Source organism: Monodon monoceros, unplaced genomic scaffold, assembly GCF_005190385.1.
Source record: "Monodon monoceros isolate NGI ecotype Baffin Bay Population unplaced genomic scaffold, NGI_Narwhal_1 Super_Scaffold_9, whole genome shotgun sequence".
In the NCBI taxonomy this organism is placed as follows: Eukaryota; Metazoa; Chordata; class Mammalia; order Artiodactyla; family Monodontidae; genus Monodon; species Monodon monoceros.
Genome location: NW_021703786.1, coordinates 22,796,624 through 22,819,630, shown reverse-complemented (window position 1 = coordinate 22,819,630; position 23,007 = coordinate 22,796,624). Strand labels below are relative to the sequence as shown.

Genomic DNA, 23,007 nt, shown 5'->3' with positions numbered 1-23,007 from the left:
AAATTGGGGGCTAATTCTAGAAGTACACCTTTAACTATTAGAGTTTCTGTTCCTATTTCTTGTCAAAGAAATGATATTCCCCAGAACTGGAAGCCCCAAATCTCCACACTGTAAAGGCTGACTAAGTGCTAGTCCTGACTGCAGCAGGATGGAGGCCCCTGGAAGGCCGTCTCCAGGGCAAAATTGGAATGGACGAGTTGGAGTGTATGGAAAAACACACTGATGAGGCTAATAGCAGAAATGTTGAAGTATTTGCAAAAGTTAATAGCTACATGGAAAAACAAGCAAGTGAAAAAATGAGGCCATTATTAACTCTAGGGGGGAACAATGAGTGTATGGGGAAGAAGACGTGGTCACCTCTGTTTGCCTCAATGAAGAACCATGTTTGCATAGTCCTAGTAATGTAAATTTGGACTATTGTTTTAACCAAAATTTATGTCAGAACCATGTTGGGAGGTTGGGTGCAGGGAGTTGATGCAGGAGAGCTTAGTTTTCACCTACCGTGGTAGGAAGTTAGTAGATAAATGTCTAAAATGGATAAGTCATGACACATAAACAGCATTTAAGAATGATGATAAAAAGGAGGATAAACAGACAAAAGAAATGAAGGTAATTGCTTCTGCAGAGGGGTCAGTGGAGGGTTGGGTCATGAGAAATTGAAAGATTAATTTAAACAAAAAAACCCTGTAAAAAACTTCTCTTACAGATATTGCAGTATTTCAGAATGTATTTGGCCAAAGTACATCCAGGTTTATCGTCACTTAAAGTTTCTCTAAACAAATCTTTAGAATCTAGGAATTTGTAGGTCTAGCACCGTGCTTTGAATGGTAGACTCATAGTAAGTTTTTGTTAATCAACAAATATTTCTATAAAAGCAGATTTGACTAACAACCTGTGTCTATTTTCCTTTTAGGTTTAAATTGTTGAAATTGAAGTAGGTCTGCACGTTAGGAACTCATGTCTTTTCTTGTAAGTAAACCAGAGCGAATTAGGGTGAGTGTTTCTCTTCTTCTGGCTTTACTATTTTTTATTTTCTGAAAAGCAGTGTGTTTGGCAGATATTGTAGGAGGTTTTTGGGGTTTTTTTTTATGTGATGTTCAGATTCATACAGAAGTGAGGGATGTAGAAAGTAAAGTAGGTATTGCAGCCTCCACTCCTAAGAAAAGAACTTGCAGGGACATCCCTGGTGGTGCATTGGTTAAGAATCCACCTGTGAATGCAGGGGACACGGGTTTGAGCCCTGGTCCGGGAAGATCCCATGTACCACAGAGCAACTAAGCCTGTGTGCCACAACTACTGAAGCCCGCACGCCTAGAGCCCGTGCTCCGCAACATGAGAAGCCCGTGCACTGCAACGAAGAGTAGCCCCCGCTTGCCACAACTAGAGAAAGCCTGCGTGCAGCAGTGAAGACCCAACGCAGCCAAAAATAAATAATAAATAAATTTTTTAAAAAAAGACACGAATTTGCAGGCAGAGGCTGGCCAGAGACATAGAATATACCCACCAGTTTGTCTGATAGAGAAGAAACAAGGGGGCTTATTTTATGATTATCAGTCATTCAACATTAAATGAGTTGCTGGCCCTTTTCAGTGTAGATGTGTACCCACTAATGATCTGCCTGTTTCCTACACGTTTTCAGTGAGTTTGTGTGTGTGTGTGTGTTTGTTTTTTTGTTTTTTTTTTGCGGTACGCGGGCCTCTCACTGCTGTGGCCTCTCCCGTCGCGGAGCACAGGCTCCGGATGCGCAGGCCCAGCGGCCATGGCCCACGGGCCCAGCTGCTTCGCAGCATGTGGGATCCTCCCGGACTGGAGCACGAACTTGCATCCCCTGCATCGGCAGGCGGACTCCCAACCACTGCGCCACCAGGGAAGCCCAGTTTGTGCGTTTTAAAAATCAGCATCGGACTTCCCTGGTGGCTCGGTGGTGGGGAGTACGCCTGCCAGTGCAGGGGACACAGGTTCGAGCCCTGTTCCAGGAAGATCCCACATGCCACAGAGCAGCTAAGCCTGTGTGCCACAACTACTGAGCCTGTGCTCTGGAGCCCGTGAGCCACAACTACTGAGCCCACATGCCACAACTACTGAGCCCGTGTGCCACAACTACTGAGGCCCGTGTGCCTAGAGCCTGTGCTCCGCAACAGGAGAAGCCACCGCGATGAGAAGCCCACACACCACAACAAAGAGTAGCCCCCGTTCACTGCAACTAGAGAAAGCCCGCGCGCGGCAACAAGGACCCAATGCAGCCGAAAATAAATTAATTAATTAATAAAAAAAAAATCAGCATCAGATTGTAATCATTGGAACACTTTTTTGAACCCGGGCCCTTGGCAGTGAAGGCACGTAGTCCTAACCACTGGACCACCAGGGAACTCCCATCATAGGTTTTAATTGAAGGCTTTTTGAAAAATTTTATTACACCTGAGAACTTCACTAGCTAAAATGACCTCAAGAACAAATACTGGGTTTAGCTTCTTTACAAGCTTCCTAAATGATTTCCTAAAAGACTATCTTGTTTATTATCAAGTACTCAATTTCTAACTGCTGTAGTAATTATTTTAAAATTCTGTAACACTGTATGTGTACTGTGAGACATTGTGAATATACCACTTTCTTTTTTTTTTCTCTTTTGGCCGCACGGCTTGTGCGATCTTAGTTCCCCAACCAGGGACTGAACCCGGGCCACAGCAGTGAAAGCCTGGAATCCTAACCACTAGGCCACCAGGGAACTCCCTTAATATACCACTTTCTTTAAATATTAAGGTGTCAATTATATTTTGTGTTCCAGTGAATATAAATTTTTTATATCAATTTTTTTAATTTACAGTGTTCTTTTTTTAATTTGGAAAAAATTGATATAGAGAATGATGTTATAGTTTAAATTCATAGTCCATATTATGCAACTTATTTCTGAATGTTCCTTAATCTTCCTTTTTCTTATGTTTATGTGGTAAGAATAATTTATATTGGAAAGAGTAAACCTCGCTATTAATTAAGAGAAACAAAACAGAATCCCTCCTTAGCCTGAACTCTACCCAGTGGAAAGAATACCCCTAAGCCAAGCTTTAATACCAGCCCTTGAGTGAAATATAACCTTGATCCCATTGCTTTTATGTATGAGCTTCTTTTCTATTTCAACCTAACCTGATTCAGGTGAAACCAGACCGCTGATCAGTATGATGGAAATCCAATACTAGTTTGAAATAGTCCAGTAAAGTGAACCATAGATTAGTCATGCTAGTTTGGTCCTTGTAAACTTGGTAGAAAATGTAAACGTTGGTGATGTCTTTAGAAATCCTAGTGGATGAAAGAATATGCAGTTTGCTATTTCCTTTTACAAACTAATAGAGGCTTGTGAAAAACTGTTTCATCCCTATTTTCTGTGTGTGAATTCCAGTAGTTTTCAAATTGGCATTAATGATCCAAAGCATCTGTAATAGACAGCCATGGAATGAATAAGATGGAACCAAAAGGCAGTTTTATATATAGGAAGGACAAAAGCATTCTTCATTATTAGGGCCAGTACTACTTATTTCTCGTCTGTCAGATTTAAGAATTGTTCATCAAATTAGGCAAAGAAGAATAGAGAAAGGAATTAATCTATTGTGTTCAGTTGATTTAAATCCAAGATTCTTTTCAAAACTTTTCCATAGAAATGTAGCTTAACTGTACTGCATGATTCGCTTTTTGTAGTTGTCTCTTTGTCTGTCTATCTAATGGCTGATAGTTAATTTTTTGTGGCTTGGAAGAAATACTAATTCTCTTTGGGGTTTTCCTCTTTAGCGGTGGGTCTCGGAAAAGTTCATTGTTGAGGGCTTAAGAGATTTGGAACTATTTGGAGGTAAGTACAGTATGGCATTTAGCCATCACTTCAGGATAAATATCGCTGCCTTTTTGTTGATTAAATCAATTTATAGAAATTAGCAATTTATATTTGTTTGGCTACAGCTGTTATATTTACTTGGCTCCTTTTTGAATACATGCTTTCCCCAAAATTTGAGGACTAATCTGGCAGTTGTCCTTGGCCTTTCTTGATTGTTAGAAAGCCAGTATTTACTTAAAAGCACACGTGTTTCTTCTAAGTATTTGTCTATGAAACACATATTCTTAAAGGAAAAAAAGTAGGTGTTTAAAAGTCTCTAGCCTTGAAGATTTAAAAAATAAAATTATAGTCAGGACAAAGGTAGCAGTGATATAAAAGTTATGGTTTTTCTGATCAATCTAGTTGACTCATCTTTTCATGAGACTTAGAGACTAGAGAAAAAAAAAATCTGTCAGGACAAAAATACTAACTTCCTATTGTAAAATCTAAATGTTGATTCAGAAGTAAAGTAGGTTTGCAATTTTGAGGTTTAACAAATCCAGGCACTCCCCTTTGGCTATTTTCCAACTGAGCTGTTTTGGGAACTGTGATCTTGACTTAAGGCAAGGAAAATTCTTTTTCTATAAAAATAATAGTAGTAAAGCCCCTTTCTTTTTATCTGTACACCATGATACTCTCTTCAGCTCCTATAGCTAAAGAAATGGGTTATCAGATAGAGTATGTTGGTTAACTGATCCAAACTACCTCGAGAGGCTTGAGTAATTGAAAACTCAAACTTGCTAGTTACTAGGTAGCACCTATTAATTTATCTTCCCTACTGCCACTCAAAGAACTTCTGGAGTTGAATTATTCATAAACTTTGTCAAAGGGTTTTAGAGAAGACAAATAAGAGTTTAGAAAAATGATGAGTTATTTTTGTTTTGGTTATAAAGAATAAAAGTAATCTGCACAGTAAAGGAAAGGCTAGTGGAACAAAAATACTATGTTCTGGTGCTATTCTCATTTTTTTCCCCATCATTAATGGCAATACAGTGGTTTAAAAGTAAACATTGGCATTGATGGAAATTGAGTTGGAAGTCCAGTTTACATTAATTAGCTTAAAATATTCCAGTTATGTGAATTAGGTGAATGGATTTTGGTTTCAGTGTCTTGAGGGTAGGATCTCTGGATGTCTTTTGATAATTCCCTATGTTACCAAGCTGATGCAGCTTGGAATTTGCCTTCTGCTCTAAGAAGCCTTGGTTTGATTTCCTTTTACCTGTTCACCTGGCTTATCTTTGACTTGTAAGAAGCCCCTCTTAAGCAGCCGCTCCTGCCATTTATATACCAGAAAACTGATGTCCGTGGCACACACACGAAAATCTTATTTTGATAAATTGAGGCTAATTTACTCTGCACCCAATATCTAGCAATATAATTTAAGATATTTGGAGATGTGTAATCATTCCAATACTTTACAGTTAAAATCTTTACTTTGATCACTTTTCAGAATAGAGAAAATAAAAAGCACAGATACAGAATTTGTCTTCTTTTGGAGCAGAAAGTCATTTAAGTTGTCCTTTGCTTTATTCATATGCATCAGGAGTAGCAGAGAGCCAAAAAGCCCTTGCTTTATTTTCATTTAGAATAGAATGTATCTGACTGGAGAATCAAATTGGGTAATGGTCCCACAAACACATGTGACTGTATTAAAACTTTTTTGTCTTTTTTTTTGGCAAACCTGTTTTCTAGTCCCTGCACTCCCTGGGAAATAGCCAACCATGCATATAATTTTATAATGAATTTTTTGTTCACAGTATAAGACTCTGAAACTAGCCTATTGAAAGTAACATTGTGTGCTGATGGAAAGTAATTGTATGACCAGAACTATAGCAGTTGAGTTGTACTCAGTAAAGAATACCTGTAGAATAAGAGCCTTGCCAAGTTTTGAAGAGCCATAGATTCATGTTTAAAACTCCATCTATCTGCAGCATTTTTACTGTGGATCTCTGGGTGTGTGTGTGTGTGTGTGTGTGTGTTTATATGTAGCACTGCAGGCACTTTTTGCTGTAATGATTCTTAAGTGGTCTCCATTAGTAAATGTAGTCCTAAGTGCAGTAATTGCTGTTCTGAATGTGGGTGTGTCTTCTTCCAAAACCCAAAATGCCAACACTCAATCTCTCCACTCCAGAGCAGCCTCCGGGTGACACTCGGAGAAAAGTAAGTGATTTTCCAGGCTCTAGTACTGTGGCTTGTTGCATGGAGGTGACTTGTGGAATGTTGTATGTTTTTTTGGTTGGCTTATCATTTTATGTTTCTGCTCATCTGTCACTGAGTTTTATACATGGTATAATTCTTCTACTTGTGGGGACTTAGGTTTCACCCTAGAGAGATTCTGATGTGTACTTTGAAAACTGAAAAACTCTCAGGCACTTTTTCTGTCTCCTCCCCTTTGCAGCCTTACCAGTCACCAGCCACCCCCTCCAAAAACTAAAAGGGACAGTTTCAACACTGTAACATGTGGTTATCTTTCAGTGGCTAGTAGTACTAAATTTCCCATCCTTAGTCTATTAATAATAGATTTCAGTCCACAGAGATAATATAGATCTCTGTCTAGATTATAAGACAGGACGTGAAATCTAGTTTAAAAACAAAACCCCATGTTTTAAAGTACAAAACAGAAAATGTATTTTTTTTGGCAGAAGTTTCAAGACTCTTGCCCTGCTTCTTACTCTTCTAGTTTATTTTACCAGTGGAAATAACAGCAGCGTGCCAAGCTGCTTTTTTTTTTTTAATTTATTTATTTGTTTATTTATTTATTTATTTTTGGCTGCCTTGGGTCTTCATTGCTGCGCGCAGGCTTTCTCTAGTTGGGGCAAGCGGTGGCTTCTCTTGTTGCAGAGCATGGGTTCTAGGGCGCGTGGGCTTCAGTAGTTGTGGCATGCGGGCTCAGTAGTTGTGGCTTGCAGGCTCTAGAGCGCATGCTCAGTAGTTGTGGCTCACGGGCTTCGTTGCTCCACAGCATGTGGGATCTTCCCTGACCAGGGCTCGAACCCGTGTCCCCTGCATTGGCAGGCAGATTCTTAACCACTACGCCCCACCAGGGAAGTCCCCAAGCTCCTTTTGATACTGTGAATCAGTGTCTTATACAGAGAGGATAAGAGCCCTTTTCTCCATAGACGTCTTCCTCTTTTCAGATAACAGACCTTTGTGCCTTTTGCAGGCAGCTCCAAGGTGAGTGAAGGGTGATGCTGCTGACTAGGAATTTCTTTCTGAGTAAAGTTTGGCTGCGCTTTACTAGCCAAGAGCACTTCACTATCAGATCCCAATATTTTCCAGTCAGGAGACCAAAAACGTGCCCTATAGGATCAGTTGGGTATTTTTCCAGAGTACAGCGCCAATTATATATAGTTCTTATATTTTCACAGCGGCTGACGTTATACCAAAATTTATCCTGTGTGAAACCTTTGGGAGGTTGAATGTGCTTATTTGTTGGACATTTCATAAATATTGTGTTTGTGGGCTTTATTGCATCTTGTCTTTAAACAAGCTCTTTAAACAAAGTTATCATTTTATGGTCATTTCTGGATAGCAGTAGCTTATGTATTTTTCAAATACTTCAAAATGAACAAAGTGCTTTTCATGGTGGGGGAAACTAAGAAAAGACTTTGATAGAATTCGTTTCTTTCTCTAGGCAATTTGAGATTATACATTATACTAATAAAACCGTGCCATGCTATGTTTAACGAGAATGGGCTAAATACCTCCTTTTCATCTGAATTTTGACCTTTTCTAAATCGGAAGCAGTATAATGGACTAACCTGCCTTTCTTGTGGTAAAACCAGACCAAATCTCTTCCTTTCAAAATAGTGCCTTTGTTTTCCTAAATAAAGGTCGCCTTCTGTCTGAGTTCAGACTATAGAACATCCACAAAGTAGAAAGCATCCATTTTAGGGTCATTTCCGGGGAGTTGGGGACAGAATGGTAGAGGGGTCACAGCAGCCGCCAGACGAGTTCATTTCATGCGATTCTGGATTTGCCCAATGAACTCATCTTCCCAATTACCTAAAGAATTTCATTTTCTAAACCTAACACTTTGAAGTAGTTTTCCATAGTCAACAAAGACAGTAGAAATATTGTCAAGTTACGAACTAATCATATCAGTAGTTTAATGAATCATTTCTCACCTAGGCTCAACAAAAGCGTGGCTTTAGTGTGTAGCCTGGTAGGTAGTATGTCTTACGTGCACTCCTGGCAAGGAAAAGGCAGATAGGTAATTTTAAGAAAAAAGTATCCTATATGTAGTTTATCCAAAGGGAGTTATTTAAAGTGCCTATAAAAGAATTTTTTTAAATCTCAGGTCTCAGCTGTCCCTCATAGTCCTTTTTTTTTTTTTTTCAAATTAGAGAAACAAGGAGTTTGCCTACAGATCAGAGGAGAGACCTTCAAATACAAAGTCATTCTAGGTTTGTTCTCATTGGGGCCATATTGTTACCTGCTAAAAAATGCAGTACTTTCTCACATGCAGGTGTCAGATTCTGATCTGTGAAGTCCCCTGGTAACAGGGAAGCTAGGGAAAGTGTTGTAGGAGGGCTGGCGTTTGCAGTATAAGTCAGCATGTGGAACTGTCTCCAGTGGAACCGACTGGTACGCTTGCTCTCCTCTCCAGCCCATGGGAATAACCAGGTCATGGGCAGAAAACCTCCTGAGTTCAAACGTTGCTTAAATGATTACTTTTTAAGTAGCTGCCAGCACTGTTGTAGGCCTTGGGGAATACATCAGTGAAGAAGACAGACAGGCCCTGCCCCGACAGAGCTTGCATTCTAGTAGAGAAGACAGGCAGTAGACAAAGTAAACTGCAGTGACCACTATGAAGAAAATCAAGCAAGATGACATAATAAAGTGACTGGGAGCTACTTTACTCGGCGGGACAGAGTCTTCAATGAATAGGTGACATTTGAGACCTCAGGGACGAGGAGAAGCAGCGATGAGAAAATGGTGGGGCAGGAGTGTCCCAAACGGAGGGACGGCTGGTGCGAGTTTGCTAAGACTGCTGGTTCGTGGGGGTCAGGTGCAGTGGGTCAGGGCAGCCCCGTGTGGGGTGAAGTCGTGGAAGTAGGCAACGGCCGGGTCGTGTGCATCCTCACAGGCCAGAGTAGGGGGTGTTGGGTCTGAAAGCAAGCCCCTGAGTTTTGTGTTAACCGGTGACACTGATTTTATTGAGGGCAGGTCGATACTTGAGAAAACAGAAAAGCAGAGCAAGAGTCTGTGCAGCGGGTTAGAGGTATGAGGTGAAGCTGAGACTCTCCAAAGTCAGCCTAGCCGGCGGCGAAGTTCCCAGCAGCTGGGGAGTCACTGTTTCGGAGCTCTTGGTTTAGGCTTTTTGCTCAAATTGTTACCGAGTCCAAGCTTGCTCCGCTCGCCGCACACCAGGTCAATAAATTGGGAGACGAGGTGTTGAGGCCAGGGATAGGACTTTATTTGGAAAGCTGGCAGACCGAAAAGATGGCGGACTAGTGTCTCCAAAAAAACCATCTTATCAGAGTTTGGATGCCAGTTTCTTTTATAGAACACAGCGGGGAGGAGATGAGGAAGTAAAGTAAAAAGGCCATAAGTTTTGCAAATATCACCTTGAATGGCCAGCCTCGGGGAGGGGATGTGTTCATTTCTTCTTTCTCTCAGCCATCCACAGGTGGACGGGGTCAGGATGCTTCCCTGAACAAAGGCACTTTGGTTTAACATTCAGGCAGAGGGGCAGGGTTCCCCGAGGCAGGCCATTGTGTATAGACAGTATCCTTTAGTGAACAAAAGCAATGGAAGCAAAGGTTAAAGTAAAACAGATCCAACATGGAGTCAGATTTGGTTCTTCCCTGTTACAAAATCTGTACTCCATTTTGTTCCTTGATTGTCTGTATCCCTCTCACCTGTGTGAGGCACTGGCGTGGCACCAGTATCTTGTTTTGAAGACAAGATAGTTTCAAGAAGCTACAGTGGCTATTAAGTCATCCTAGAATCTGTTTTCAGAGCATTTGGAAACACAGAAACCTGTAAAAAACAAAATCAAACCAACCTTAAATATCGATCAAGCCCTATTTAGGAGTCTCTGTTTTCTCCATTTTCTCTGTTCCATCTTCTTTTCTGAACAGGAGAGTGACCAAAAAGTAGACAGCAAAAGAGAGAGGGGAAGAATAGAATTCATATTTATTGAATACCTGTGATACACCAAGTAGTGCTAAGCTCTTTACATATTTTATCTCATTTCATAGTCACAACAACCCTATGAAGTGGGGATTGTTCCACTGATGAATGATGAAGATCTCAGGGCTTAGAGGGACCTGCCCAGGGTCACAGAGCAAGTGATAGACTGAGTTCAAGTTCTGCCTATCCCTGGCCCCTAAGCCTCGAGTCTTCACATTATACCATACGTTTTACTTAAAATAGCCTTTCCCAAATCATCTTCCCCCAAATTTAACAGATGTTAGGCACAAAAGACTTCTCTGGACAGGTATCTTTGGGAAATGTTAGGTTAAACGAAGTTATACTTTGTCAAATTACAGAACTTCTCAAAGCCCTTAATATGGGAGTACCCCTTGTGGTTGTCCATGAGAAAGAGAGTGCTGCATTTTGTAACTTAATTGGACGTGTAAACTTTTTTCGTGCGTTAACTGGCAGGATCCGTGTTCCATGGGGCCTCCTTTGGGGAAATCCTGCATTAAAACAACTAGGTAGAAAAGTGGACAAGAGACAGAAATAGGCATTTTCACTCTGGAGAAAACCCATGTAGCCAATAAACGCATGAAAAGATGCTCAACTTCATTAGCACTCGGAAATGTAAATCAGACCCACAATGAGACTGGCAAAAATGAAGTCTGAATATACCAAGTGTTGGGGAAAAGATGGATCAACAAGAACATACATGTATCGCTGGCGGGAATGTAAATTGATATAACCATTGTGGAAAACCGTTTGGCATTTTTTTCTAAAGTCGAATGTTCATGTACTCTGTGACCTCCAGTTCCACTCCTAGGTGTAAGCTTTAGCGTAACTCCTGCATATATGTGTCAAGAAACACACTCAAGTGTGTTTTTAGTAGCACAGTTCATAATAGCAGCATGAAAAGTAACCGCAAAAGCCCATCAGCATTGGAAGGATAAATTGAGGTATGTTCACAAGATGAGTATTATACAGTATGGCTAAATACAACAATATAGGTGAATCTTAGAAATATAAAGTTGGTTAAATTAGAACTGTGATTTGCTAACAGGGCTTAATTCTGCTTGACTGGGTTCCTCTTAATGTTAAGTGGTGCTGGAGGTAAAACCCCATTTGGTTTCTTTCGTCATTGGCAGCATCAACTGTTTTGAAACCAGATGTGTTTCAAACATCAGGCACCCCCCACCCCACCCCAAGGTGGTACCAGCACGTCAGAATATTCTCGACTCCAGCACTTTTCTGTCTCGTGCTGAGCCAAGAGCCTTCGTGTATTCAAAGACCTTTTCCTGATCAGAGGGCAGGTTTAGGAACGCAGCATATGACATGTGAGCTGGCCTAAGGCTCTTTGTTTCAGTTAGACATACATCTCAAGAAAGAGGATCCAAAAGAAAGAAAAATACTCACAGTCCCTAAGTCATACAAATAAATTTAGGTTTGGAAGAAGGAAACTGAACCTATTAAACTGAAGGAAGAGCCATTGGCCTGCCATGTATTTTGCTGGGCACTTTTCCATCAGGACCTCACATGTGACACCCACATCCTAAATGGCTGGGATCCAGCTTCATTTGCAGCCTGAGTGCACAGGGACGAGGGAGCAGGTCACTTTTGCTGCCTGGGATGATGGCTGAGACCTGACAGCTCTGTTCCCTGCCTGCAGCCCAGTGTGTTAGCTGTTTTCTGGCTTCACTTGGAAATGTCAGGGAATGATTGGTCTGGCCTCTTGGTTTGCTAAAAAGGGGGCCTCTTATGGCCACATTTTGCCTATAGCAAGATTCAGCGTTTGATCTTTGGGATTTTTTTAGTCAGGACCTTAAAAATAGGACCCTAGGGACTTACCTGGTGGCGCAGTGGTTAAGAATCCGCCTGCCCATGCAGGGGACACGGGTTCGAGCCCTGGTCCGGCAAGATTCCACATGCTGTGGAGCAACTAAGCCCATGCGCCACAACTTCTGAGCCCGCGTTCCACAACTACTGAAGCCCATGAGCCTAGAGCCCATGCTCTGCAACAAGAGAAGCCGCTGCAATGAGAAGCCCGCGCACCGCAAGGAAGAGTAGCCCCTGTCCGACACAACTAGAGAAAGCCCGCGCACAGCAACAAATACCCAACGCAGCCAAAAAAAAAAAAGGACCCTAATGCAGCAGGAAATTCAAGAGAAACCCCACCTCTCCATTCCCCTTCTCTTTTCTAAATGTGCCTTTCTCCAGACATCCTTTCCCAAGTAAGAATTTCATAGTTTTTAGCAAATGAGCCAGCTGTTGGGAAGGACAAGCAAACCAACGGTTGACTAGAACTGGCCCTTGTCCCCACCCCCGCTCGTAGATAGCGCTCACGCTTGCTCTGATATTAGTGCCAGTGACTGCATTGAACAGCTGGTGCTTTACTTTATATTTCTCATCAAGTAGGGCTGGAACTGTTTCTTTGCTCCAGGGTCAGAATTTGTATGTTTGTTTACATGCCAGTCTCCTTGTGGGTCTGAATTACCATCTCCCCACCCTCATCCCGTCCCCAAGTTCCTCTTACTAACCTGTTTTTCTTTTTCTTTAGACCAATGAGGCGAGCGCAGAGTCGATAGCATCCTTTTCTAAACAGGAGATCATGAGTAGCTTTCTGCCGGAGGGAGGGTGTTATGAGCTGCTCACCGTTATAGGTAATGTCCAGGACTGTCATGCTCCAGGGGATCATGGCAGCCGTGTCTCGGCATCCTCAGGTGAATGTGTGCCAGAAGCTGTCAGCCAGCTGGCGGGATTCGTGGAGACAAAACTGGCTTTTGTGGTTCTCCTATGGTTTTCTTCTTCCAAGTGTAGGGGAAGGGATCATGTTTCCAGGAGAGAAGCTCTTTTCAATTTTTTCTTTTGGGCTGTACACTTCTGGTGTCCTGGGCCATAGTCAGTTAGAATAGTTGGCTGAGAAGGAACTGATGGAAGAAAAATCAAGAAATAACAGAAATGAAAGTTTTAACTTGAATTTTCTTTTAAAATCAAGTCTCTTTAAGGAAGATGAAAACCTGTGTTGCTCTCGTCCCTGTTTATGGCATTTCCCTTTTCTTTTAGGCAAAGGATTTGAGGACCTGATGACAGTGAACCTAGCAAGGTACAAACCAGCGGGAGAGTATGTGACAGTACGAAGGATTAACCTAGAAGCTTGTTCCAATGAGATGGTGACGTTCTTGCAGGTAATCGAACGTGAATGTGACACTTGGAGGGAGGGCTCTTAGTTCCAGCAGTAACCACAAGGCATCTTTACATCTGTCTTCTGAAACAGCTGGCGGGAAACGAAGGTAGACCACGCCAAGAAGTTACAGAAGCTCTTGGTGAAGAATCTTGGGCATTTGGCATTAAGGGTTCTATAACACTACTCAGCCCAATTTATATTCCCCTCTTCTTCACCAAATCCTCCTGTGACTCACTTATTCACGTATTTATTATTCAGAGAGGCTAAGTAACTCGCCCCTGGCCGCTCACACTAGTAAGTGGCAGAGGCAGGCTTCACACCCAGACAGTCTCTTTCCATGCGGGGCAGCTCGCCTGGCCACGGGCGACCGTCTTCCGACTCTTAGTGTCCTGTTTGCCTGAGGTTCCTTTCTTCTGGAGAAGCAAGCAGCTGCCCTCTTGTTAAACTGGGGGACACTGTAGGTCTAGTAAGTGCCTGGGGATGAAGGCTTGCCCTGGGAACTCCCTAGATTTAGGGCCTGGCTCAGTGTATTTTCAGTACAGTTGGCTGCAGCCCCTCCCCCTTCTTCAATTACAATGTTTTTCTGAACTCACGCTTATCTGACAGTGCTCCAGTACCAGTTCATGTGTTCAGAGTAGTTTTGGGGTCTGAGGATGGAACAGAATGTCAGTCCCAGCTCAGTTATTTGAGAAAAAGCATATCTGAGTTTGTTCTAGAGCATATTTGAGCTTTGTGATTCTTGTCTTTATCCCGCACAGCCGTGGACAGGTAGAAGGTGCTACCTATTTGACCTTGGCTCATTTCCCAGAGGCCAGGACCCTGGAGTTGCTGTAGTTCTTTTGTCCAATTTTTTTTTCACATCTTTTGTCCAAATTTATTTTAAAATTCCATCGGTCTTACGCTTTTCATAGCTGCTTCTGAGGAAGGGAGCTCTCAGCCTGAGGTCGCTGGAGAAATCTATTCTAATGTTTAGTAGCTGTTGTTTGTTCTTTAATGCTTTCTTTCCGTGTTTCTATTGCTAACAACATTTTCCTTTATAATAGGAAAACACTTTTTTGTTTTATCTTATTTTTTTAATTTAAAAATTTTATTGGGTCTTTGTTGCTGCGTGCTGGCTTTCTCTAGTTGCAGGAGTGGGGCTACTCTTCGTTGCGGTGCGCGGGCTCCTCATTGTGGTTTCTTGTCTTGTTGCGGAGCACGGGCTCTAGGCGCGCGGGCTTCAGTAGTTGTGGTTCGCGGGCTCTAGAGCGCAGGCTCAGTAGTCGTGGCGCGTGGGCTTAGTTGCTCCACGGCGTGTGGGGTCTTCCCAGACCAAGGATCGAAGCAGTGTCCCCTGCATTGGCAGGCAGAGTCTTAACCACTGCACCACCAGGGAAGTCCTTGTTTTCTTATCTTAAAGAGGAGTTCTGTGCCTGGGCCCTTGAAGTTGAGCTAAGCTTATAACTTCCTAAGTCTGCAGTAGGCGGTTTGTTTCCATGGCCTCCGAGGTGGTGCGCTGTGACCCTCTGCTGTGGTGTTAGCAGTTTCCCTGTTGGCAGGGAATGGTTTCTCGAGGTGCTTTAGGATTGGCTGGCAGAGCCCAAGTTAGGCAGAAGCTGGCGAAGGAGGGCTGGCTTCCCTGCTGAGATGGCAGAGCCTGGTTCCTCTCATACTGGTGGCACCTGCTCGGGCTGCTCCCAGGATTCTGAGCAGGGCACGCAGGGAGGCCTAGGTCCCCGTATTATTCATGCTGCCACCTTCATGTTGAGCGTCCTCCTCGGGGCCCCTTGGTTCTAACTGCAGCTCACCATTGCTTTCAGGGGGAGCTCCATGTCTCTAAGCTCTTCAGCCATCCCAATATCCTGCCGTATCGAGCCACCTTTATCGCAGACAATGAGCTGTGGGTTGTCACATCATTCATGGCATACGGTGAGTGGGAAAGGGGTCCTGGCAGGGATGGGTTCTAAGAACTCTGCTGTCAGCTTGCTCACGTGCTGTCACCCTGTGCTCCGTCCCCACGATCCTCTTCCTCAGGCTCTGCAAAGGACCTCATCTGCACACACTTCACGGACGGCATGAATGAGCTGACGATTGCTTACATACTGCAGGGGGCGCTCAAGGCCCTGGACTACATCCACCACATGGGATACGTGCACAGGTGCTTTCTTGGGCCTGTTAACCCTTTATAAGAGTGGTATCTGGGCCCACGAGCCCTCGAGTAAAGGTTGACTGAAGCTAGTGAAGCCAGAGTTTAAAGCAAGGGTCGAATCCTGCCCTTGCCTCTGCTGGGAGGGCAGAGCATTTACCCTGTCAGCGCTAAAGCTACTGACTTTCTCTTTACCGAGCAGCTTGGTCCTGAGTATGAGGGGAACACCTGACGTGGGCCTCTGCACCCCACCTTCTCCTTCCTTGGAGCACCCATACAGGGGTGTGCCCTGGAGTCAGCCCTATGCTGGGAGGCTCGGGAGAAGACAGACTGCTCTGTAGATGGTGTCCAGAAAAGCGGCTCGTGGTAGGGGAGATAATAAAACTAGGACCCCTACCTAACTCCACATACAAAGGAGCACTTCAGATAGATTAAAGGCCTACACGGAAACGATAGACTTAGATAGAAGGAAACGTGAGGAAATATTTTCGTGACCTGAGGCATAACTTCTAAATGTTTTACATGCACAAAACAAGGCAAAAAATGGATGGAATTGATAATAGCAAGATTAAAACTTCCTCTCCAATACAGGACACCAGGAACAAAGTTAAGAAAGGAGTTACAGCGTGGAAGGTGTTAGTTTTGTCTAAAACACACAGGAGATTAGTAACACGGAAATTTTGTGAATCACTAAAAGGATAGCAAAGCAATAGAAAGATGAGCAAAGGATGTGGAGTTTATAAAAGAAAACAGACACTCAAATCTAGCAAGAATCAGAAAATCAAGTTAAAACAGGAGGATGTCACCTTATACCCGTGGGACTGGCTGTAATTCAGAGGCTGGGTGAGGACCAGTGCGGTGAAGAGGTGGCTCTCCCGTCCGGATAGTGGAAGGTGGCCCAACACAGCCAGTCGGGGTCACTTAGAACCAGGACCATCAGTGCTGCCTCTGGGTGCATACCCCAAAGAAACCCTCCCACAGGCCCATCAGGGGACATGTATGTGGACATCTTTGTTCATATTTGTGGTGATGAGGGGCAGCACGAGTGTCCTTCCTGGAAGAATGGATTAGTAAGTGTTAGACCCCACCCCAGAGTGCAGGTGGCATTTAGAAGCAACAATTAGGTGTATACAGTTGGCAACACAGATGGATCTTGGAAACATTACGCTGAAGAAAGGGCTGCATAACACAGTACCATTAGGTCAACAGAAAACACGTGAGAAAAAACAATACACTTTCGAGAACACCTACAAACAGAACGTACAGATTAAAGGCAGTAGATGGTAGAGGAAGCAGTGGTCTGTAAGCATAAAAGAGAACCTTAACAAAACATAAATACGTTTTAAAGTCTGGTGATATGTAAATGGGGTCATGCTATTTTTTCTTTTTGTGTATGTTTGAAAATTTTCATAAAAATGCGTGTTTGTGTATATATATATGTATGTATATGTGTATAGTACACACACACACACCTGCCAGGGGAGAGGGCTGACCGGGTCTAGTGTGTGAAGACAAAGGTTTGTGGTGTGAGGGGCTCCTGCTGCCCCGTGACCCCCTCCCCGCCCCCCAGGAGTGTCAAAGCCAGCCATGTGCTGATCTCAGCGGACGGGAAGGTCTACCTGTCTGGTTTACGCAGCAACCTCAGCATGATCAGCCACGGGCAGCGGCAGCGTGTGGTCCACGACTTTCCCAAGTACAGCATCAAGGTTCTGCCCTGGCTCAGCCCAGAGGTCCTCCAGCAGGTCTGTGAACTGGGTCTCAAGGAGCCCCCATTCCCCACCAACTCGTGATTCCCCAAGGAGGCCTTCAGGAATTTCCGGGGATGGGGGTTCCTAGAGGGAGGGCTTCCCTGGTGGCCGGTAGAACTTGGACGCCTCTCGCATGGGTGTTCCACGCCCTTGGCAGCTGATCTCGTTCCCCCCCACCCCACCCTGGGGAGGGTCCCAAACTGCGCCTGAGGCTCCCTTCAAAGATGCTGCCATTTCCTGGGAAGAAGAGCGTTTGGGAAACGTTCGGCGCTCTCTACATCCCTGTCCTAAGCAGGAGCACGTCCTCCTGCTGCCACAGAGCATCAGCAAGGCATTCGTTCCTTCTAAAACAGCAGTGACCCCTCAGTAGTACAGGCGAGGAAAGTCTCAGCAGACGGTCCCGATTTGGAGACAGGCCTTCTTTTCCTCTCCCCAGTTTTTGCTCCACTCGCTTCTTTCTCTAAGAACAATGGCCAAGGCTACAGTGTGGAGTGACCTGTGGCTCTTTTCTCCTGATTTAGAATCTTCAGGGTTACGATGCCAAGTCTGACATCTACAGTGTGGGAATCACGGCCTGTGAACTAGCCAATGGCCACGTCCCCTTTAAGGATATGCCTGCCACCCAGGTGAGCCTGCAGCCCAGGGGCTTCCTTCTGCCTTCCTGCCTGTCTGCCTTCCACAAACACTTGCTGAGGAACCGCCACACGCAGGACACCAGCCTGGGATACTAAGATGAAAGACCCAGTTCTTTCCTTCAAGAGCCCCACCAGTGGGGAGATAGTTGTGTAACTGTTTACTTCTGTCAGTGGTAACTGTGGTGGTAATGGAGCCCGGGGGGTGGGGGGCGGGTGTGGGCTCACAATTTCAGGCCTGGAGCCCACACACCAGGTGTCTATTTAAAACATATAAATTAAGCTAACAAAGTTTTATAAATGTATAAAATATGTTCTATCTTCTTACCTTGATCCATATACCTGGAAGACCAGTTTCTAATTTAGAATTCTTAGACTTCTCAGGTTCTGTGCTACCACGTTCCAGTCAATACCTTTGCAACCTCCAGCCTGCAAGTTCTACTTCTGTTCATGCCCCTTTTAACCACCGCCCTTGGCTTCTAGGCATACACGCAGCCAGTGGCATCGTCTACCCTTGGAGACAGACCCAGGGAAGAGGGTTATCCAGGTCTTATCAAGTCCAGGAAGTGGACTTGGGTCATTTGGGCAAGGATTACCTGGGTCCCAAGTACCTGGAGCATGATCTAGACCTGAGAGGGGGTGGGGGCGGGCGTGTAGGCTCTGAGTCAGCCTCTCCCAGAACCCACAGACTGCTTGCCCTGTGGGGAGAGGAGCAGCTAGAGAACGGCCAGAGGGAAGCTCTAGAGGAGGGGATCTGGGAAGGCTTCTGGGAGGAGGTGACCCTTGAGACTTGAAGGCAAATAGGAATTAACTGTGTGAAGAATGGGAACTGGAAGGAAACTCTTTTCGGCAGAGGGAGCAGCATGTGCAAAGACCCAGAGTCAAGAAAGAACAGGACCGGGGTTTCCCTGGTGGTGCAATGGTTGAGAGTCCGCCTGCCGATGCAGGGGACACGGGTTCGTGCCCCGGTCCGGGAAGATCCCACATGCCGCAGAGCGGCTGGGCCCGTGAGCCATGGCCGCTGAGCCTGCGCGTCCGGATTCTGTGTTTTGCAACGGGAGAGGCCACAACAGTGAGAGGCCCGCGTACCGCAAAAAAACAAACAAACAAAAAAAAAAACAGGATCTGGGAAGAGCAGGTAGTTGTAAATGGCTGACGTACGGGTGCTTCTGGGGGGCTGCTAGGTGACGTGGTTGGAGAAGGAAGCAAGGGCAGATCACGAAGGACTTTGCTTGTGTGCCACGCCAGGGTGTTTGGTTTCTGTCCCAAAGCATGTGGAGAATTGCTGAAGGAGTGATAGCATCAGATACATATTTTATAAAGATGACTCTCGCAGATGGATTAGTTCTGGCAGACTAGTTAGGAGGGTATGGAAATCTATCTAGGTAAGGAGTCTAGAATGTCTAAGTAAGACAGAAACGGATGCTGAGGAAAGACTTAAAAGGCCATTTTTAGGTAAACAAGGTACGGGTGCAGAAACAGCAGTGCCCAGGAGAACCTCCTGAGGTGATGGAAATGTTCTGTACCTAAGGCTGTCCAGCGTGGCAGCCACTAGTCACCTGTAGCTGTTGAGCACTGTGGCCCGTGAGATTGAGGGCTGGAATTTAAGCTGAATTTAAATAAATATAAATAGCTATGGGAATTCCCTGGCAGTGCAGTGGTTAGGACTCAGTGCTTTCACTGCTGGGGCCCAGGTTCAAGCCCTGGTCAGGGAACTGAGATCCTGCAAGCCAAGCGGCATGGCCAAAAGCAACCAAAAAAAATCTCTCTCTGTCTCTCTCTGTCTGTCTCTGTCTCTCTCTGTCTCTCTGTCTCTCTCTCTCTCTATATATATATACATATATATGGCTACATGTGGCTGGTGGCTCCCATATTGGACAGCACAGCTCTAGAAGGATTTCCAGGTTTCTGCCTTGAACAGCTCACGAGGTCCATGAGGACAGCAGTCCCCAAGGTGGGCTGCTTTTACATGTGTGGAGTCTGAGGACTTCAGAACAGCTGCCTAGTCCGACCCTGGGTTCACTGCTCCTGTGCAGCCCGCTGCAGTGACAGTCGGCCAGAGTGAACCCCATCGGACCCACCTGGGCGTGGCACACTGGGGCTGGGCTTTAAAGAAAGGACCTGGCTGCCACCTTGACCCTAGGGTGAGGGCTCTACAGTTGGAAGGATCTGGTGGCTTATGAAGGGGGAGAGACTGCAAGCCCCTGCCTTCCAACCACGGCGGAGGCGGGTACTCTTTTGCAGTCCTCCTCGTCAGTTTGGCCTTGCTAGGGTGTGGCTGCCGAGTCAGTGGCTGCCAGTCCTTCGGAAAAGTCAGACTTTTTCCACTTCTTTCTTTACTTCTTCCGAATCACTCGGTGTTGGGAAAAGTATACTTGTGAAGAAACTCTATAGGCCTTCCAGGGGCCCCCTCCAGCCTAGCCCCTGGCTCTGTCCTCCCCAGATGCTGCTGGAGAAGCTGAACGGCACCGTACCCTGCCTGCTGGACACCAGCACCATCCCTGCCGAGGAGCTGACCGTGAGCACCTCGCGCTCAGCGGCCAACTCTGGCCTGAGTGAGAGCCTGGCCCCCAGCCCCCCCAGGACCTCCAATGGCGACACGCCGTCCCACCCCTATCACCGCACCTTCTCACCCCACTTCCACCACTTTGTGGAGCAGTGCCTTCAGCGCAACCCGGATGTAAGGTATGTCTGCTGGGCTGGGAGTGGGCTTTGTGGGGAGCCCAGGGGGCTCTGGAGTGCAAGGCCGGGTTTGAGAGGATGCATCTGTCCTGTAAAAGTCTGGGTTCCTGGGAGGAGTCCAGAGCCCCCTCGGCAGGAGGGGTTTGCTAGGAAGCCAGCCTGGGTAGCTCTGGCTGTTGTTTCTTGGTGAGCTGAGGGAAGGAGAGGGGGCAATAGAGGGGAAGGTAGAAGCAGCAGGATTGGGGAAATCCGGGGCACAGGGCTGATGCTGGTCTCTCCTCCCCTTCCTCTACAGACCAAGTGCTAGCACCCTCCTGAACCATTCTTTCTTCAAGCAGGTACAGTAGCACTTTCCCAAGGCTCCCTGGTTGTTTTTCTTGCCTGTGGTTCCAACCACCCTCAGTCCCCTTAGCTTTAGGGTCTTTAGATATTCTCTCCTCCTCCGTTCAAATCAGAGAAATGACCATGTTTCCAAAGCCCCTTAAAGGCGCTGCTCCTTCCTCCCAGAGACTCGTGGCTCCAACAGCCCATCTGTCCCTGGGCCGTGGTCCCTTGCCCCATGATGTCCTGAGGCTCAAAGCAACAGCATCCACCCCCAACTCTCTCTCCTCCCCCAGATCAAGCGACGTGCCTCAGAGGCTCTGCCTGAGTTACTTCGTCCTGTCACCCCCATCACCAGTTTTGAAGGCAGCCAGTCTCAGGATCACAGTGCAATCTTTGGCCTGGTGACAAACCTGGAAGAGCTGGAGGTGGACGACTGGGAGTTCTGAGCCTCTGAAGAAGGTGCACATTCTCCATCCCGGGCTGCGTGAGCCTCCGGGACCCTTCCTGAGGGCTGGCTGCACTCCCAGCCTCCTGGGGGCAGATTGAGCAGAAAGGGCATTTCTGCCAGGAGTGTTGGCTGCTTACTGACTGGGAAAGAAATTCCTGGAAGGAAACTTTTTTTTTTTTTTTAACTGCTCCAAAGGCTTTTGAGACACGAGGGAATCCCAACAACCAGGGATTGGGAGGGGCCGGAAAGCTGACGTTCCCAGTCCTGGGAGCTCAGGTGACCTGACCTCTTCAGAAGGAATAGATGCTGTTCTGGCTGTGGCGGCTGAAGTCCAAGGCCAGGGTTTGACTCACCCACCCAGGGAACTGTGCGACTTCTTCCCACTCTGGCTCTCCTACCAGCCTAGTTGCGTCCTTCTCCCCTGCTCTCAGATCCTATAGGTCCAGAGGGGCAAGCAATAAGACTCCCCTCCCCTCGGACCTCTCCCTGATAACTGAAGGCAAGGGTATTGTTTCTTTATAAGCACTAGCTTAAGGCTAGGGCAGTCCATCCTCCTCCCCCTTTTTGCTTGGGCCCTGACACCTGAAACCTTCCCTTGGTTCATCTTTGTAGCTCATTCCTTTCCCACGAAGAGTCCATCTTACCGACTCCTGCTGGCCGCCTTGGTGCTTCCTCCAAGGGCCATAATTTTTGCCTAACCTGAGGGCCTGAGTCCTTATGCAGTGTTAGTTTCATCGCCAGAACAAATTAAAAGTTCCAGAGAATCCACTGGAGAGTGACATTGTTGTGTGTTGGCCATGCAGGCTCCGACGTGAGTCATTCCACCCCCAGTTCTGCCATCTGAGAGTGGTCCCACAAGAGCTTGTGGAAGCACAGCGGTGACTTCCTTCGTTAGCTAGACAGCCTCACAGCACACGTTTCTTTTAAAACCCATAATGGATTTGTCTCTTAACTATCTAACATTGAGACGATTAATTTTAGCCTGTGGCCATCAAACTGCTTTGGGGCTGGAAAGGTCTGAGCGCTGGAGACCGGCCTCTCTGCAGAACCACTTCTGGGCCACTGGAGCCCAGGCAGAAGAGGCTCACTTTTGTCAGGAAAGGCGGTGGACGGGGTTGTTTTGGAACAGGACTCAGTGTCTCCTCACCGTTGGGACTCATACTCAAAGAGCAGGTAACCTAAGACCCGGCCCCAGCCCTTCCTGTCGTCCTGGCTGGCAGCCAGGGAGTCCAGGCCAGGGGGTGATTCTCACCTCGGGCTCCTGCGTGTGCGTCCCAGCCTGCACTCTCCCCCCAGCCGGGCCCCTTCCCCCACCAGTCTCCCCAGGTGGGTGCCCCTCTCTAGCCTGGGTACTTCAAATGTCAGATCAAGGAAGTGCCCCTCCCTCTTCCCTGTAGCTGCTTTAACCCGTCAAATGCCCTCACTTTCCCTTTCCTCAGAAATTGTAACATCAGTTTTAAAAAGAAAAATAGAAAACCTCTTCCTCTGGGCAGTTACAGGGGTTGAGGGGAAGGGACTCGCACCAGCCGGGAGGGTGTGGGGAAACCTGAAACGGAGGGAGTGAGAAGGCCAGGTCACATTTATTTCCAGCCCTCTTGCCAGCTCGTTTCTTTTTTTTTTAAACCTCAAGTTCCCTTTTCTTAACACCCTCGGCAGCTTGTTTTTTTTCCCTCTGATCTGCTTGCTCCACCTTGCTGTCGGCGCCCCAAGGGCTGATTCTGTGGGGGCCGCCGCAGTTCAGCTGCGGGTCATCCTGGGCAGGGCCGGGGCGCCTGAGGCACCAGCCAAGCGCTGCTCCTTGCACCTCAGAGAGCTTCACGTTTCTTGCATCACCTCAGCCCCCTTTGAGCATCTGACGACAGGT

The 23,007-nt window shown here is 46.2% G+C and overlaps 1 protein-coding gene across 6 annotated transcripts in view; it reads left to right on the top strand.

The window, feature by feature from the left end:
- STRADA (STE20 related adaptor alpha) overlaps nt 1-21,916 on the top strand; it is a 29,179-nt gene extending 7,263 nt beyond the window's left edge. Inside the window, exons 2-13 of one of the 6 annotated variants that reach the window (XM_029211400.1) lie at nt 914-993; nt 3,781-3,838; nt 5,991-6,019; nt 12,558-12,660; nt 13,064-13,185; nt 14,984-15,092; nt 15,198-15,321; nt 16,880-17,051; nt 17,579-17,683; nt 20,133-20,374; nt 20,667-20,709; nt 20,989-21,907. In XM_029211400.1, coding sequence (XP_029067233.1) covers nt 958-993; nt 3,781-3,838; nt 5,991-6,019; nt 12,558-12,660; nt 13,064-13,185; nt 14,984-15,092; nt 15,198-15,321; nt 16,880-17,051; nt 17,579-17,683; nt 20,133-20,374; nt 20,667-20,709; nt 20,989-21,141 — 1,296 coding nt within the window. In that variant the 5' untranslated portion in view covers nt 914-957 and the 3' untranslated portion in view covers nt 21,142-21,907. Of the gene's footprint in view, nt 1-913; nt 994-3,780; nt 3,839-5,990; nt 6,020-12,557; nt 12,661-13,063; nt 13,186-14,983; nt 15,093-15,197; nt 15,322-16,879; nt 17,052-17,578; nt 17,684-20,132; nt 20,375-20,666; nt 20,710-20,988 lie in introns of all 6 variants that reach the window. The other 5 variants (XM_029211398.1, XM_029211399.1, XM_029211397.1 and 2 more) reach the window with 5 other exon arrangements.
- Nucleotides 21,917-23,007: the final 1,091 nt, after the last annotated feature.